The 17,831-nt window shown below is 33.4% G+C and overlaps 2 protein-coding genes across 2 annotated transcripts; one reads left to right on the top strand and one right to left on the bottom strand.

Moving 5' to 3' along the window:
* Positions 1–12,231: 12,231 nt before the first annotated feature.
* On the top strand, positions 12,232–16,225 carry CCM_07110 (C6 transcription factor; the record flags this gene model as incomplete). The annotated part of the gene is made up of 6 exons (XM_006672248.1): positions 12,232–13,070; positions 13,939–13,991; positions 14,270–14,686; positions 14,745–15,040; positions 15,087–15,763; positions 15,811–16,225. 6 exons carry the CDS (start codon positions 12,232–12,234, stop codon positions 16,223–16,225), a joined length of 2,697 nt encoding a protein of 898 aa, XP_006672311.1.
* Positions 16,226–16,251: 26 nt separating this feature from the next.
* CCM_07109 (Metallophosphoesterase) lies at positions 16,252–17,498 on the bottom strand (the record flags this gene model as incomplete). Its single annotated transcript, XM_006672247.1, has 2 exons — positions 16,252–17,303; positions 17,357–17,498. The coding sequence occupies 2 exons, from the start codon at positions 17,496–17,498 to the stop codon at positions 16,252–16,254; spliced, it is 1,194 nt and encodes a 397-aa protein (XP_006672310.1).
* Between the last annotated feature and the right edge of the window lie 333 nt (positions 17,499–17,831).

Genomic DNA, 17,831 nt, shown 5'->3' with positions numbered 1-17,831 from the left:
GTTAGTAACTACTAGCTAATAAATAATTAGTAGAATAATATAAATATTCTCTAAGTTATTTTTAAAATAAGTTCTCTTCTTATTATTTTCTATATCCTCTATTTATACTATCTTTATCTTTATATTCTTCTTAGCTTATTATATCTTCTTTTTAAAATAAATATACTTAAGATAAAGTATTTTTAAACTATATAATATTACTTATAGTTATTATTAAGTAGTAGTACTAGTCTCCTATTCCTTTTAAGTTATTAGTAAGCCCTTATTAAGTATTATAAAGCCTATAATAAGTTATTATAATTAGACTAACTACTCTAGCTTAGATAGCTTACTAGCCTATATTCTTATTACTACTAAGTTAGGTTAATATAGTAGCTACTTTACTAAACTAGATATTCTTAATCTTACCCTAGCTAAGCTTATTATATAGTTAATTTAAAGACCTTATAAACTACCTAGCTTAGAATAATACTATATACTAAAGTATATAGGTATAGTTTTATACTATTATAATAGTTTAATCTCTATTTATTTTCTTATTTTAGTAAATATTATTAACCTATCCCCCTTTTTCTTTAGCCTAAAAACTTTAAGATTATATTATAAGTTTACTTTATAGAAGATTTCCTAAGCTCTTAGTTAATACTATTTACTTTAAGTCTAGCTTTTAGAGTAAGTATAGCTTAGGTAATAGCCTACTAACTTAAATAAAATAAAGAGGTATTTTAGCTTTATAATAAGGCTATATATACTATAAAATAGAGTAATAATACTAATTCTTCTATTTTTCTTATATATACTCTTAGAATAGGCTATATTCTATACTTTAGTATTTAGGGGGGATATTATACTTATCTTACCTAAGGTTTAGTCTTAACTTATAATTAAGGCTCTAGCTATAATACCCCTAGTTATATTTCTTAAGCTCTTACTCCTAGTTATATTCTATAAGCTTCTATTATTATAACTAATAGGGTATATATAGGGTAAGAGGTAAAGTTATTATATTATATAACTACTATATAGTTATATAGTATAGGTAAGTACTAGATATACTAGGTAATAGGAGATTATTCTTCTAGCTTTAAAGTTACCTATTATTACTCCTACTTAATCTATATTAACTAGGAAAAATAACTAGAAATAACTATAAGGAATAAAATAATAACTATAAAGAATAAAATAATAACTATAAGGAAAAGTAGTAACTACTATAGCTATTATAATATACTATAATAGTAGCCTAATTCTCCTACTTACTAATAGGTATAATAGTACCTATTAGTATACCTAAGTTACCTTTTTCTTCTAGGTATAGGATAATTTATAGTTATACTAGGTATAGAGTAGCTTATAGTAATATTAGGTATAGAGTAGCTTACTATTATATAGAAGGCCTTATTACTATATAGAGGGCTTTATAATTACTATATTTTTTACTTTTTACTTATAAGGTAATTTAACTTAAAAACCTATATAAATAAATTTTATAAAAAATAAAAGTTATATTATAAACTATATTTAATAAAGGCACCTTATCTTAAAGGCTATAGAATATATAAGGAACTACTAGCTAAGATATACTAAAGGCTATACTAATACTAAGTATACTATAATAATATTATACTAGTACTAAGTATACTATACTAATACTATACTAGTACTATACTAATACTAAATATACTATACTAATACTATATTAATACTAAGTATACTAATTAACTATAATAATCCTAAGAATAATAAAATAATAGTAAACTTATAAAGGCTTAGGCTTCTATAAGATTATAGCTATAGAGGAGCCTTAATAGCTATAAGACTTATAAAGCCTTATAACTTATAGCTATAAAAGGCTTACTATAATACCTTTAAAGGGTAATACCTTAAAAGCTTAATACTAATTAACTTATAATAGTCTTAAAAGTAATAAAATAGTAATAGGCTATAAAGAAAGCCTTAATAGCTATAAGACCTATAAAACCCTATAACTTATAACTATAAAAGGCTTACTATAATACCTTTAGAGGGTAATACTTTAAAGGCTTAGTACTAGTTAGCCTATAATAGTCCTAGAAGTAAGAAGATAGTAGTAGATAGAAAGCTTATTAGCCTTTAGAAGGTAATACCTTAAAAGCTAATATTAATAAAGGTATTAATAGAGAGCTAGCTAGCCTTTAGTAGGTAATACCCTAGAAGCTAGTACTAATAGAGGTATTAATAAAAAGCTAGCTAGCCTTTAGTAGGTAATACCCTAGAGGCTAGTACTAATAGAGGTATTAATAAAGCTAGCTAGCCTTTAAAGGATAATACCTTAAAGGCTAGTACTAATAAAGGTATTAATAAAGAACTAGCTAGCCTTTAGTAGGTAATACCTTAGAGGCTAGTACTAATAGTATTAATAAAGAGCCTACTATAATACCTATAGAAGGTAATACCTTAAAGGTATAGAACTAATTAACTATAATACTTATAGAATAGCTTTAATAGGTAATACCTTAAAGACTAGAGGCCTTAGGAGTATAATACTTTTAGAATAGACCCTTAGAAAATTATAGCTTAAAAGGTACTTAGTATAGTTCTAGGTAGTACCTATACTTATAAAAGGCTAGTTTTAATAATAACTTAGTTATAATATTAGTAGTATTCTTAGTACTTAGAATTTAACTAAAGTTTAATTAATATAGTATATTCTATTTATATAATTAATAATATTAAATATTTATATACTTTATATAAGGGTATTCTTAGATACTAGAAGCTTAGGTAATAGTATTAGAGTTATTAGCCTAGATAGTAGTCTTAGTATAGATAGGCTTTTCTTTAAAGGTTTTTATAATAATATAATAAAACTATTAAATCTAGATAGCTTCCTAGACTATATTATATTAAGAGATATACTCTACTTTAGTAGTTAAGTATATAATAATATTCTATAGCTTTAAGTACTAGGATATAATACTACTCTTTAAGGTAATAATAAAGCTATTAATAGATTTATATATTTATTAGTAGCTAGTATAATTAGTATTATAGTAAACTTAAGGTCCTTTATTAGGTCCTATAAAAATAAGTTTATAGTTAATAGTACCTTTAATATATTATAAAAGCTATTTTAAGCTAGTAATATATTCTACTAGTAGGGTAGCTATAAATCTATAATAATAACTAATAATAAAGTAGATATTAGGCCTAGAGTAGTTAGAAAGATAAATTAGGCCTTTATAAGTCTTAGTATACTAGCTATTCTTAATAGTTAGCTATTACTTAATACTTTTAATAGTAAGACTTATTAATAGGTTATAAGGTTTATAGTTAAAGAGGCTAGCTTCTTTTAAAAGGGTTTTAGTATATTTACTTTAAAAGAGTATAAGGGTTCTTATATATTAGTCCTAGTAGATATTAATACTAAGATAGTAGCTAATAAAGCCTATATCTATTATTTTATAGGTATTTAATAAGGCTTTCTTAATCTCTATAATAGTAACCTTATTCTTACTAATAATAAGAAGATTATTAATATAAACTATAATAATTAGGCTATCTTTATAGATAAATAGGGAATAATTAAGCTATATAGGCTTAAAGCTAAGACTTTAAAGTGTTTTATAAAAGGTTATATATTAAATCTATAAGGCTTACTTTAGCCTATATAGGGATTTTAGTAGCTTCTATACTTTCTTAAAGTATTCTTCTTAATATCTTTTAGGTATTTTAATATAGACTTTAGTATTTATAAGACTATAAAGAAAGGTAGTCTTAATATCTATTTACTTAACCTTAAGGTCTAAAGTAGCTATAATTATTAGTAATAAATATAGTATTAAAATTTTTAGTATACTTATAAATATTTTATAGTAATTAAGTCTTTTATATTAATTAAAACCTTTTACTATATACTAGGATTTCTAATAAATAACCTTATTATTAGTACCTCTTTTAAGTTTATATACCTACTTACCTAAAAGGATAATCTTATTTTTAAGCCTATTAACTATAATTATAATATAGTTTTCTATTAAAGAGTTATACTTATTTACTATTAAGCCTTTTTACTTTTATAAGTTAAAGTAAAAAATAGCTTATTTATATATTATAGGTTCTTTATTATAGATAAGGTTACTAAATATAATAAGATTTATTATATTATTAAGATTAAAGTAAAGTATATATTAGTAGTTTTAAGATATTAAGACTAATCTAATTAGAATTTTAATCTATATTATAAGTCTTTCTTTTTACTTAATAGTATTACTTAGAGTTAGGAATAAAGGTATTTTAAAGAGGTTAGATAGTATCTTATTAATACTAATAGTAAAGATAAGATATAAGGTTAATTAAATATTTAATAGTATTAGTTTAAATTTATTATTACTTAGTATATATAGATAGCTAATAAAGTTATTATTATTAGCTAGGTTATAAATATTATTATCTTTATTAGTAATTCCTAATATTATTAATATAAAGAATATAAAGGGTATTATTTACTTAGGCCCTATAGTTAAGGTAGTAGGTATACTATAGTGCTTTACTATAAAGCTCCTATTAGTAAGTAAGTTATAAGTAATTAGAGTAATTTTTATATACTTTTATTTCCTACTAATTACCTATTAACCTAAAAAGTAGTATATAGTTTTACTTTTATAGCCTAAGGTAGGGTTATTTTACTAAAGAAGGTTATATTTAAAATCTTTAAATAGCTAATTAGGCTATTCTTAAAAGATAATATTATTAGTAATTACTAGTCTATTAAGTCTATTAGTATTTAAGATAATATAGTTAGTTTAGCCTTTATATCTAATTAGGATATATAGGATAGTTTTAGGAATTATTCTTAGAATATAATAAGAGGTCTTTTACTACTTATAACTACCTATAATTTATAAATAACTAAGGTTAGGTTTATCTCTAAACTATAGTTTATAAAGAGTTATTAGTTTATTATTCTTTATTATAAGGGTATACTATTAAAAAGTAGTATAAACCTATACTATAACTAGTTAGAATTTAATTAGCACTTTTAACTAATATATAATAAGAAAAAGCTTATTTTATAGTATTCTATTTTTAACCTTAGTAATACTATTCTATTAATACTAATTAGTAGTAGAATACTATAGGTATATACCTAAGGAAATATAAAAGTTCTTAAACTAGGTTATAATATTCTCCCCCCCTTAATTTAGCTAAATAAAGTAGTATTTATATTCTAAATATTCCTATATCTTTAAAAAATTTAGTATTATATTAGGTAGCTAAGATTTCTTTTTAATAGGGAATAGCTAGTATATTCTAGTATAATTATTAATAATAATAACCTAGTACTAATCCTTCTTCTAGGAGGTAGGTAGGATACTAATAATATTAGTATAAAGGCTTTTAAAAGGATATATTCCCTTCTAGAATAAATAAATATAAAGGCTTTCTTTTTATCTCTTTATAAGATAGCTAATATAATATTTATACTAACTAATAGACTTTATACTAATAAAGATAAAGATAAGTTTAATAATATTCTATTCCCCTAAATATTTAAGTTAATTATATTATAGCTTATACTTTAAGTTATTTATTATATAAGCTAATATATTAATACTTAGAGTAATATAGTTAATTATATAGACTTTAATAGTTTATTAGGTAGTAAGAATAACCCCTTAATTCTTTATTATAACTACTTTTTTTTTACTAAAGACTATTATAATATCTTTTATTACTAGATAACTAATAAAGAGTAGGCTTATTAAGGTACCTTCTTATAGAATACTATTATATAATTCTAAAGTAATCTTAAGGCTCTTTATAATAATAATAGCTATTTTATAAGTAGTAAGTTTTAAAATAGTATTAATAAGACCTTAAATACTAAGGCCTAAGTAGAAAGATAAGTCTTTTATAAGTTCCTTATAGTCTAAGATATAGCTAGATATACTAGAGTTAAGTAGTATTAGTTTTTAATATAATAATATAGAAAGACTAAAATCTTATTTAGGTTTAATACCTATAAAAGTATTATCTACTTTAAGTTAATTAAAGTATTATAGACTTTAAAAGATAATAAAAGTAAGTTAGGCTAGCTTAAAGTCTATAAAGAGACTTATATACTATTTAAAGCTAACCTTCTTATATTTATATTTATTATTATATTTTTTAGTTAAGTATTAATACTTTTTATTTTATTAAAATAAAAAGGGTAGGTTTATTAAATAGAGTTTAAGGTATAACTTTTAGTATTACTTATTAGAGTAACCTAGAAGCTTATAAAAGGAATAAAAGTACCTAGTAGTATTAAGTTTTATTATATTATAAAGAGGATACCTTTTAATAGCTATTATAATAATTAAAGTAGCTTACTATTTAGACTTTTTATTATTTTATTATTTAAGCTTAGTAAGGTTAACTATAATTATAACTACCTATATAAATATAGTTATAAAAGCTATAATAGTATTATTAGTCTATTTTAGAATAAGATAAGGGGCTATCTTAGTAGTATAGGAGTTAAACTCTTTATTAAGACTATTAATAAAAAGATATACTATTAAAGCCTTAAAGACTTTAAAGTCTTTATTAAAAGATTACTACTTAGCCTAAGTATTAATAAGTACTATAATAAGTTTCTTAATAGATCTATATTAAGTAAGGGTTAGTATTAGGAGATAGTTAGCTATAGTTTAGAAGATAGTAATACCTTTTAATTTAAAGTACTTTTTAAAGGCTATAATTATATTTAATATTATAACCTTATCCTTAATAAAGCTATAAGTATATTCTTTAAGGCTTATATTAATAAAAATAATAGTATAGACCTAGTTCTATATCTATTCCTAGATAAGATTCTTTATAGTCTTACTATTATAAGCCTTAATTAAGATAAAACTATTTCTTTAGCCTTTTAATAGTAATCTATTAAGATTATTAAGTTTTAATATATTAATTATCTTTAGCTTTTATTTAACCTAGCTACTTTTAGATTTAAGCTTTAAGATATTTAGTATCTCTTTTAGTATTAAAGATATAATATTAAATAATAAAGTAAATAATAAGGCTATAAGAAAATCTTAGCTTATATATAAGAGTTAAGTTATTAATAGTATTATTTACTAAAGGAATAAAACTTTAAGATAATAAAGAGGATAATAAGCTAAGTATATAGTCTTTCTTTTTAAACTAAATACCTTATATTTATTTAAAGGTAAAAAGTATTTAAGTAAATAATAAAGAATTCTTCTTATTAAGTAAGTAGTTACTATATACCTTTTATAGTAGTTAAGACTATAGATTATAGTAAGTAATCTAGTAGGTATATCTAGGACTATAAATTATAATAAGTAATCTAATAAGTATATCTATTTAAAGGCTATAATTATATTAGGTAAATTTATATTATAATATATATAAAATAAGTATATAGAGTCTATATATAAATTACTAAGTAAGGTATAGTAATAGAATTTCTTTTTCTTTATATAGAATTTTTATAGTAAATAGACTTATTAAATATACTCTAGATTAGTTAGAGTTTAGGGTCTTTCCTCTTTCTATATATAAGGAGTTATAAATTTCTTAAGTTTTATAGTAAATATTAGTTTATATAAATAATAGGTAAATTTAATAAGAAATTAATACTTTTCTTTATTTTATTAATAGCTTTTATAATATAAGTACTACTAGGCTTATAACCTATTAAGGCTAATAGGGTATATATAGGGTAAGAGGTAAAGTTATTATATTATATAACTTTTATCTAGTTATATAGTATAGGTAAGTACTAGATATACTAGGTAATAGGAGATTGTTCTTCTAGCTTTAGAGCTGCCTATTATCAATATCCTCCCTATTTTTAAGTTAGACTAGTTCTACCTAGCCCTTTATAGCTTAGGTATTAATTATAGTAATAAATACTATTTTCTTTTTAAAATTATTTATTAGACTTATATCTAGACTATCCTTTAAAATATAGTTAGGTTAGTAACTTAGGGTATTAGCTAAATTACCTTTCCCTATATAATACTTTACTATAAAGCTAAATAGTATTAGAAATATATACTATCTAGCCTATTTACTATTAAGTTATAAAGTATTTATAAATATTTAAAGATTTAAATAGTCTATTAAGACTTTTACTAATATATTAGTCTTATTAAGGTATTATTATTAATACTTAAAACTCTTTATAATTACTAGTATTTTTTAGTCTTTAATAGTATAATTTTATTCTATATTTATTAGTTTCTAAGACTAGAAAGTAAAAAGATAGTATTTCCTTTTTTTATCTATTTAAGATACTATTCTTAATATTATATCTTTAGATATATTAGTCTTAAGTTAAACTAGTTTTCTAACCTTATAGTTTTTTAATAATAATATACTTTAAAATACTTCTTTAAACTATTAGAATACCTTTTAACTAACTTTATTTATATCTACTTTTCTAGGCTTTTTCTTATTTATTATACCTTTTAAGTAACTTATAAGTAAGAGAACTATAGCTAAATATTAGTTAATAAATTATTAATAGAAATTATAAAATCCTAAAAATACTTAGATTTCTTAAAATATTTTTATTTTAGGCTATTCTTAGATTATTTTTACTTTTATAGGATTTATTTAAATTCCTTATTCTAAGAGTAAGAATCCTAAGAACTTAACTTTTAATTAATAGAACTTATATTTTAAGAGCTTAATATATAGTTTAATAATATATAATTTTCTTAGAACTAACTTTAAATATTTAATATATTTTTCTTTAGTTTTTAAGAAAATTAGGATATTATTAAGATAGATAATATAGATATAGCTTAGTAGTTTACCTATTACTTAATAAATATAGTTTTAGAATATTATTAGTATATTAATTAATTTAAATAGTATTATTAAGAACTTATAGTACTTATAATAACTATTAAATATAGTTTTTTATTTATTACCTTTTTTAATATAGATTTAGTAGTATATATCTTTAATATTAATTTTTAAAAAGTATTTAACTTTAAAGATTTAATCTAGAATCTTAGTAATTAAAGGTAATAAGTATTAATTCTTTTAAATAACCTTATTTAAACCTTAATAATTAATATAAAGTTAAAAGCTTTTATCTTTTTTAAAGATAAATAATATAAGAGATTTAATAAGGCTTACTAAAGGGTAAATCTACCTTTTCTTTAAAGCTTTATTAATAAACTCCTATAAGGTTTTAAGTTCCTTTAAAGAGAGAGGGTAGATAGAATTATAAAGTAGTATCTATTCTTTTATTATATTAATAGTATAATTAGAATCTTTAAACTTAGGGATAATTCTAGCTTTAAAGTTATTAAATATATTAAGATAATTTTATAGTTTTAAAAGGATTATATAAAGTATTAGCTTTAATTCTTCTTTATTTTCTAAAAGTAGTAATAATTCTAGTAAGTTAATTACTATAAAAACTATAATAGTAGTTTATAATTATTTCTTAAACTACTAAAGCTTATTTAATATAATTTATATACTTTAGGTTTTAAAGAACTATAGCTATTAGACTAGATTAATAAAAATATTATAGTTTTTTAAACCTAGTATTTTAATTAAGAGTTAGTAGTCTCCTTAATCTAAATCTTAAGATAAAGAATACTAGACTATAATAATTCTTATAATATTTCTAGAATCTATTAAAGTAATTAGTATTTTATAAAGCTTACTTACTTAGAGTTAAGCTCCCCTTATTATCTTAATTCTTAGTAGTTTTATTTTTAATTTTTAAATATTAAGTTATAAAACTAACTTAATACTAATTAAACTAATAACTACTTTTATATTTAAAATAACCTAGGTAGTATTTACCTAATTAGTTAAAGTACTTATTATATAGAAAGGTTTAGCTATTATTTCTTTCTATATAGGTTTTCCTTATATTAAGCCTATTTTAAACTCTAGTTATAGCTTTTTTTCTAAGCTTTATATTTTTAGTTTTAAAAGGTTAGTATAAATTAAAATAGTAAAAGAACTACTTATACTATCTAGTTTCCTTTTCCTAAGTCTAGCTTATTAGTATTTTTATTCTTAGGGTATTTAGGGGCTATATACCTAGGTTTATTATATTTATAGTAAATAATTTCTTTTATTCTTTAAAATAAAAGAAACTTTCTTTTTTAATATAATATAAATAGTCTTTCTTAGTAATCTAGCTTTAATCTATTTTAATCCTATTAGTTATTCTTATAATTTAGTTTATACCTCTTATTAATACCTTCTTTTAATTCTTAGTTTAAAGGTTTTTATTTTAATATATTACTTTCTTAATATTAGGTTATAACTAATACTACCTTTTCTTTTATTTTTAGGTTCTTACTTATATAGTTAATAATTTTTTTTTATAGCTATTCTTATAGTTTTATAAAATACTATTAAACTTTCCTAGCTTTAAAGAGTATTAATACTTTCTTTTTTAATAAATCTAAGTATAAGTAAAAATCTATAAAGTATTAGCTTAGCCTCTATCTAGTAGACTTAAAGGTAATAGCTATATTTATTTCTAGGTTAATAAAGTCTTTTAATAAGATCTTATTTTATTTTATAAAGTAGTCTTAATTATTATTATATTCTTCTTATTTAATTAATAATAGCTTATTTAGATATTAATTCTATCTAGTTTAATAAGCTAAGTTTATATATTTCTAGGTATAGATAATTTTTAAAGATTCTTTATAAAACTTTTTTAAATTAGCTATAAAAGCTTTTTATAAATCCTTTTTTTATTAATTATAGATTTAAAAGTTATATTAGTTTAATAGTTTAATAATATTTTAAATCTAGATACTTTAAAAAAGGTAATTATCTTTATTACTTCTATCTTATAATAAATAACTTTTCTTATTTAGCTTAGTTTTAAAATATTAAAGTTTTTTTTTAAGGTATTTTTTTATTTAGCTTTATAAATCTATTATTAGATTTCTTTCTTTTCTTTATTTAATAAAGAGAATATATTATCTTTAGCTTTTTTAAGGAAATTATTAATTTCTTAGATTATATTATCCTTTATTAGTATAATAAAAAGATATCTTAGAAAAGGTTAAGGAAATAAAGAAGTTAAAATACCTTTTTCTTTTTTTATAATTTAGCCTTATTTTTAATAATAGCTTTTATTTTCTTTTTAAATAATCTTTTAATAAAAGCTTTAGAATTATAATAATTAGGTTAGATTAAATAGAAAAATAGAAAAGGAAAAAGGTAGGTTATATTATTTATTAAGACTAAAGCTTATTTTTTTTTTCCTTTTAAGAAATATCCTTTTTATTTTATAATAACTAAAAGAAAAATAACCTATTCTTTTAATTAAAGTTTAAATACTATTTAAATATTAATTAAGATTTATATAAAATAGTCTTATTTTTATAATTCTATTTAAAGTTTTAATTTAGGCTTAATTTATATATAGGTTTTATTAATCTTATAACTAATTCCTTTTTAAATTAACTTTAAATACCTCTTTATTTTATAGAATTAGTTATCTTATATAATTTATACTTACTATAGATTCTTAGCTACTATATATCTAATACTAGTAGTACTAGCTTTACTAGTAGTGTATAGTTCCCTAATTACTAGGGTTCCTTATAATTATAGGTGTTAAATCGGGTTCGATTTGAATTGCACACATCGGAGTGTTATACAAAGATGTAGTCTCCGAGCTTCGTTTGCCCCGCGCAGTCACGGTGCTTCCCATTTCGGCTCGCCGCTGCGGCCCGTCAGCCGTGCAAACGAGCTGTCAAATTCAAACTTGTCACCATTCAATTCCCATGACGACGACTGCCTGACCAATTCCAGATTCCATGACCCATATCGACTCATTTCACGTGTCGCTCTCGATCTTCGGCCCCTCCCCGCCATATTACATCGTATTACACTGTATCCACGATTTGGCTTCTCCACGCCGGGACGCGCTCCGCCCATTTTGTCTTTTCACGGCGGACCACCTTTCCCAGCACCGCCATGCGTGAAGGCGTACATCCAGAGGCTGAATAGTGACCAATATCGTGGCTGACAAAAGTAGCTAAAATGGCATCTCGCGCCCTTGTTTTGACCAAACCATTGCGGCGCGCTATAAAGAACGGTCCTCTGTTGCTGCCATTCGCCATCACCACTCTTTCTCCTCATCTTCGCCGCTTCAACCACTCTCAAACTCAATCCCTCGGTCCTATCCAATCGCACTCGATACCGCATCAAACTACTAGAACCAAAGCCACCCTTGCCATGTCCTCCACCAACGACTTCGCCAGGACGCTCAAGGCCCTGCACAAGCCCGGCCAACCCCTCATCGTCCCCAACGTCTGGGACACGCCGTCCCTCCTCGCCCTCTCTTCCCTCAATACCCCTTCCGACCACCCCGTCGCCGCCATCGCCACCGCCTCCTGGGCGCTCGCCCACGCCCGCGGGGCCGCCGACGAGGACCTGACCGCCGAGCAAAATCTGCTCGCCCTGCGCGAACTCGCTCCGCTCGCCGCCGGGGCCGGCCTGCCCCTGTCCGCCGACCTCCAAGACGGCTACGGCGCGCGCATTGAAGAGATATTCACCACAGCGGCGCAGTACGGCATCGCGGGGGCCAACCTCGAAGACAGCATCCCCGCGGCCGGCTTTGGCCGCGGCTTCGCCGGCTCGCTGTACAGTAAAGCCGACGCCGTCGCGCGCATCCAGACGGCGCTCCGGGCGACCGCCGCCGCGGGCGTGCCGGATTTCGTGATCAATGCGCGCTGCGACGTCTTCAGGCTAGATGTTGCGCCAGAGCTCGATGATGCGACGCGCATGCGCGAGGCGCTGGACCGTGGCCGGGCGTACCTGGCGGCCGGTGCCACGACTGTCTTCTTTTGGGGCGGCGGCGCGCGGGGGCTCAGCACCCATGAGGTGCAGACCTTGGTGGCCGAGTTGGACGGCCGCGTCGCCGTGTTGCTGACCAAGAGGGATGGTGGTCATTCGACGGCCGAGCTGGCCAAGATGGGCGTGGCTAGAATCAGCATCGGTCCGTCGCTGTATCTGGCGGCCATGAACGCCGTTAAGACAGGTGCGGCTCAGATTCTCGGGGGTGGTGGCCTCCTGTAAGTTGTAAGGCAGATGAAAGGAAATGGGCAGCGAAAACTCCTCAAAATAGTAATGACGATAAATTGGCTACATTACGATTATTGAAATGACTTTGTTGCAGCAGTGTCGTAAACCAGTGCCTGCTTGCAGACGTCGATGTTGCTACGTGTCGTGTGTCCATGATTGGAGTTGATGGAATTACCTCGTCCACGAGTGGCATGCACCTAAACGCACCCATTCGGCCAAAACCATTATGGTTTCTTAAAGTACGCAAATACCCTAATAGCAACCTAGTAGTTATGGCGAAAAGAAAGCCCGGATAGAGAGGCATTGAAAAAAAAAACAGGGTACATAGTACAGGGTAGCGAGTTGGATCGTGGGTTGTGTAAGTGGTTACAGGCGACAGGCCCACGTGCTCCGCGCGTTCCGCGGCACCGTGACTTCCGGGTATGCATTCTGCGTCTCTGCGTCTCACCCAGACACGTAAGGAATCTTCCAGAGCCTCTTTTAGAAGACGTATGATGCAAAGGGTCCAACCATTGTAATGCTCATGATGGAGTCCCCCAGTGTCGTGCCCCGAGCGGTATGTCTGCCGCCACCCAGATCTCGCAAACAGCTTCACGACCGGGACTACTGACACGGCGCATTGTATTGGCTACTAGTGCAACAATTGCCGAGTCCGCAAGGTGAGTGCCTCTCCTTTTGCTTTTCACATCTGCCATCTCATGTGCGCTTGTTCGTGAGACTTGAGCAACGGAAAACGAGGCGGAACTCTTTGCCTTTTCCAAACACTGCGAGGGGTTCGGCTGTGTTAATGACTACGGACCGCAGATCAGATGCAACCGGCAGCTCCCGTGCTCCAACTGCCTGACTTCTCATATACAGTGCCAGCCCGGATCGCGCGCTGGGCGTTCCGCGGCCGTGGCACCTGTATCCACGTAAGTCGGCGGCCTCCAACCTGGTCGCGGGGCTATACAATTTGTACACAATTTGTATACAATTTGTATACGAACTTGGACTGGTAGCCTTTGGCCTCTAGCTCAGTTCCTCAAACCACACCACCTTGGCCCTTGTCACTATCCCGTCATACAGCATCGCAGGCTAATCTAGACCACACCGGCGGAGGAGGAGCGCCGCCGCGTCTTCCCCTTCCCCTCGCGGTGTGGGTGCATATACAGCAACGGAAGCCCCTACAAAGAATTGCAACAGCGTATAGCGCGCCTCGAGCAAGCCCTCGAGAAGTTGTCTACCTCGCCGTCGCCCAGCTGCTCATTCGACCCCGGTGCCACCAGCCGCGACGGCCGCAGCGCCTCTGTCCTGCCAGTGGCTGCCGCCACGCAAAGGACCTGGACTGATTCGACGGGCTTCGTCGAGCGCGACCCGTCCTTCGAGCGCCAGTCGTACCTTGCCAGTCAGATTGCTGAGCTCGCTCATCCGGCCAGCGCAGAGTCCAGCGAGGTGGCCGACCAGCTCAAGACGCTGAGCGACGTGAGCAGCGCCCCGGCGCGCTCCAACACGAGTCGCAGCACAGCTCTCGCGGGGCCCCGAGCGGATCCTGTCCTCAAGAGGGAACAGGTCCCTTCTAGCTTTGTTCTCAAGATTATTCGCTACCTCGAGAGCAGAGTGAAGAACGGTATGGACACTCTCCGTATTGTACAGTGCGGAGAGCGTGGCCACTAACGAGTAAGCAGGCGCCAAGCCCTTGCTGCTGATTGTTCATCCGATACCCGACCTCGACCTGCTCAAGAATTTGTGCCAGAACGTATACTTTCCGCTAGATCCCATGACGGTGGGTCAGCTGACCTTGTTCAACGCTCTGCTGTACTTTGCGATTTGGGAGGTGCAGTCTCGCGGTGATAGCGAGATTGACGCCGAGGACCTGGCCAAGTATCGGCAAGTGACCGACGCCAACTTTAACCAAGGCGTTGAGGAGGCAGAAATTATCGCCATCGCAAACTACGAGAATGCGTTGACACTGTGTCTCGCTGTACGTCTCATCCCTCTCCCCTCAAAACTAGAGACTAACTGCTAAGGCCTATTATGCGCATACGATCGGCGATATTGTCCGTCACCAGGCCGTCGTGTCCGCGGCCGCGCGGCACTGCGTGCAGCTAGGATACCATCGAAACGATAAAGGCCAGCTCTCTCCCGAGGAGTCGCACAAGCGCCGACTCCTCTTTTGGCATGTCTACATTTCGGAGCTGGGTCTCACGCTGCGCCTCGGCCGCGCCGCCGTCATTCAAGAGTTCGATGTGGACGTGCCGCAGCTCAATATTTCCTCGGATCCGCGCCAGGCTGTCTGGGACACGTCTCTGCGCTTATTCACTGGATTCTCCCGCCTCCAGAGCAAAATCTACCGCAAGATTTACTCCCCGGGCGCCATTGTCGCGCTGGCCGCGGAACCCTCGAAACGGCAAGCCCGTGTCGCTACATTCGCTGCTGAGCTCAACCAGTGGTACATGGAGTGGCATCAGATTAAAAGCGCCGACGCGTACTATCCAATGGTGCACCAGCATACCTTTATGGCTGTGGATATCATCTACTACTCGGTGCTCACGCTGTTGCATCGCGGGAGCACCAGCTCCAACTCGCCGTCTGATATTTCACCCGAGTGTTTCGCGGCCGCCCGGCAGGGTCTTGAGACGCACCTGCACATCTTTCCCTCGGTGCTTGCATCAGGGCCCGGGACAGTATCATATTACGGCGTTTGGTACGTTTCCCTCCCCCCCCCTTTGTCATCCAGCACTTACTCGTCAGGATTTTCATGTATTCGTCTTTCACGCCATACATCGTCACGTTTCTGCACAGCATCGCCAGCACGGATACCAACGACCTGCAGTTGCTGAAGAGTGTGCTCGACACACTCGACGATATTGCCATTGGATATGAGCTCGTACATCGCCAAAAGACGCTGTGCGCGGCGTTGTACCGCATCGCCAAGGCTTTTATCGAGTCGCGTCAGAGACTGCACAACAACGGCAACCACAACGGAGACGAGCAGAGCGCCATGGACCACGAGCCGTTTGCGACGACTGCCGAGCAGACACTCAACCTTCCGCTGCAGCCAGACACGATCCAAGAATGGGGCAACTTTGATACGATTGTGGAGGACTGGGAGACCCAATACTTTAATCAGCAGTCGCTCATGCTGGGCAACTCGCTGGATCAATAGATGTCAACGTTTTTCTATCTGATCAACTACAGATATGTCTTGTCGTTGGGCGATGCAGGGTACGAGTCTTGGCCGTACGTGGCATTCAGCGACACGGCACCGATGACATCGCCCAGCTCCGTGCGAATGTGCGAGTCAATGACCAGGTCCTTGAGCTTGTCTAGAGACACGAAAAGCTCCCGTGAGCCGCGGACCCAGTCTCCGTAACCGCCGTAGCCCGTGTGCTGGCCGTAGCACAGGTTGACGCCGTTGCCCTTGGCCTCGACACCGGGTAGCTCCCCGTCCCATTTGTAGCACCACGAGTTGGCGTGGTCGTGACCAGAAAAGAGGCCCATCAAACCCTCCGTCTTGGAAATGGCCGTCATGAAGCCCGCGTCTTGCTTGCCGTACGGACACTCGTGTGTGCCGCCCTCGCACCATCCCTGCGCCTGCGGGCTCGCATTCTCGTCATTGATACCCGGCTGGCGATTCGGATCCACGCCGCGCGCCTGCAGCTCGACCGAGGCGTAGGCGGGAATATGCACGAAGCCGAGCGACGGGATGATGCGGCCGTACCTCTTCCGCAGCTGGGCGCCTGTCGCCTCGAACCAGCGCACGACGCTCTCGTCGACCCAGTTGGGGTGGTGCACGGCGCGGCCGAGGCGGTCGCGCTGCTGGTAGTAGTAGCCGCCGCGGCTGTCAAAGAACCAGAGGATCAGCTTGGGCGCGCAGCAGCGGACGTCGCGGCAGGTGGCGGCGTAGACGGGCAGGTAGTAGTTGCTGCTGCCGGCGGCGACGCCGGGCACCATGCTCTGCGTGCGCGCACCGGGAAATTTCTGTTCCCGTGCGAGGAGGAGCTCGCCCGAGAGGTTTGGCTGGTGGTCGTGGTTGCCGTAGGTTGAGCCCCAGGTGAGGTTGCGGGCGATGAGGGGCTGCACGATTTGGTCGAGGTAGTGGGTGCTGTTGTCTAGGCGCGTGGAGTCGCCATTGATAAGGTCGCCATTGATGACGGCAAAGTCGGGCTGCTCCATGTCGAGGACGGAGGCGAGGACGGAGACGGACTTGGCGTCTTGCTTTGGGCCGCGGGCGACGTTGGCATCTGTACGTGGTGAGATGGAGGCAACAAATGCGTTGCACGGTTGGTGGACGTACACATGCCCATGTGCAAATCAGAAAAGACGGAAATGTGAAAGGTGCCGTCTTGGCGGAAGCGCAGAGGGTCGAGCTTGGAGTTGTCGACTGTGCCTTGGACGGCGACGGCCATGGCGACAGCCCAAAGAGCTGATTGCTGCATGGTGACTGTCGTTGCTGCTGATGGAGGATGAGGAAGGGTGAGCCTGATGGTAAGAGATGATGAGGAAGGGCGAGCCTAATGGTAAGATGCGTTTCCGTCCAGTCTCTTTCAATGCTCAAATATATAGTTGCGATGCCTCGGCCGGCTACCTACGGCTACGTACACGATGGCTAATATAAGCTTAAATAGTAGTTTTACTAGTACGATGCAGCGTTACTATTCGCCATGTTGTTGATCCAGTCAGTGTCGATACCGCGCGACCGTGGCCGTAGGGCAGTACGATGATGCAGGCCTACACGTGCCATTTCCAACAGGGATCATGTCTCCTGTCCT

This window comes from Cordyceps militaris, assembly GCF_000225605.1.
Source record: "Cordyceps militaris CM01 unplaced genomic scaffold CCM_S00005, whole genome shotgun sequence".
Lineage (NCBI taxonomy): Eukaryota > Fungi > Ascomycota > Sordariomycetes > Hypocreales > Cordycipitaceae > Cordyceps > Cordyceps militaris.
Note: the sequence above shows the minus strand (reverse complement) of the source record. Positions and strands in the feature narration are given on the sequence as shown.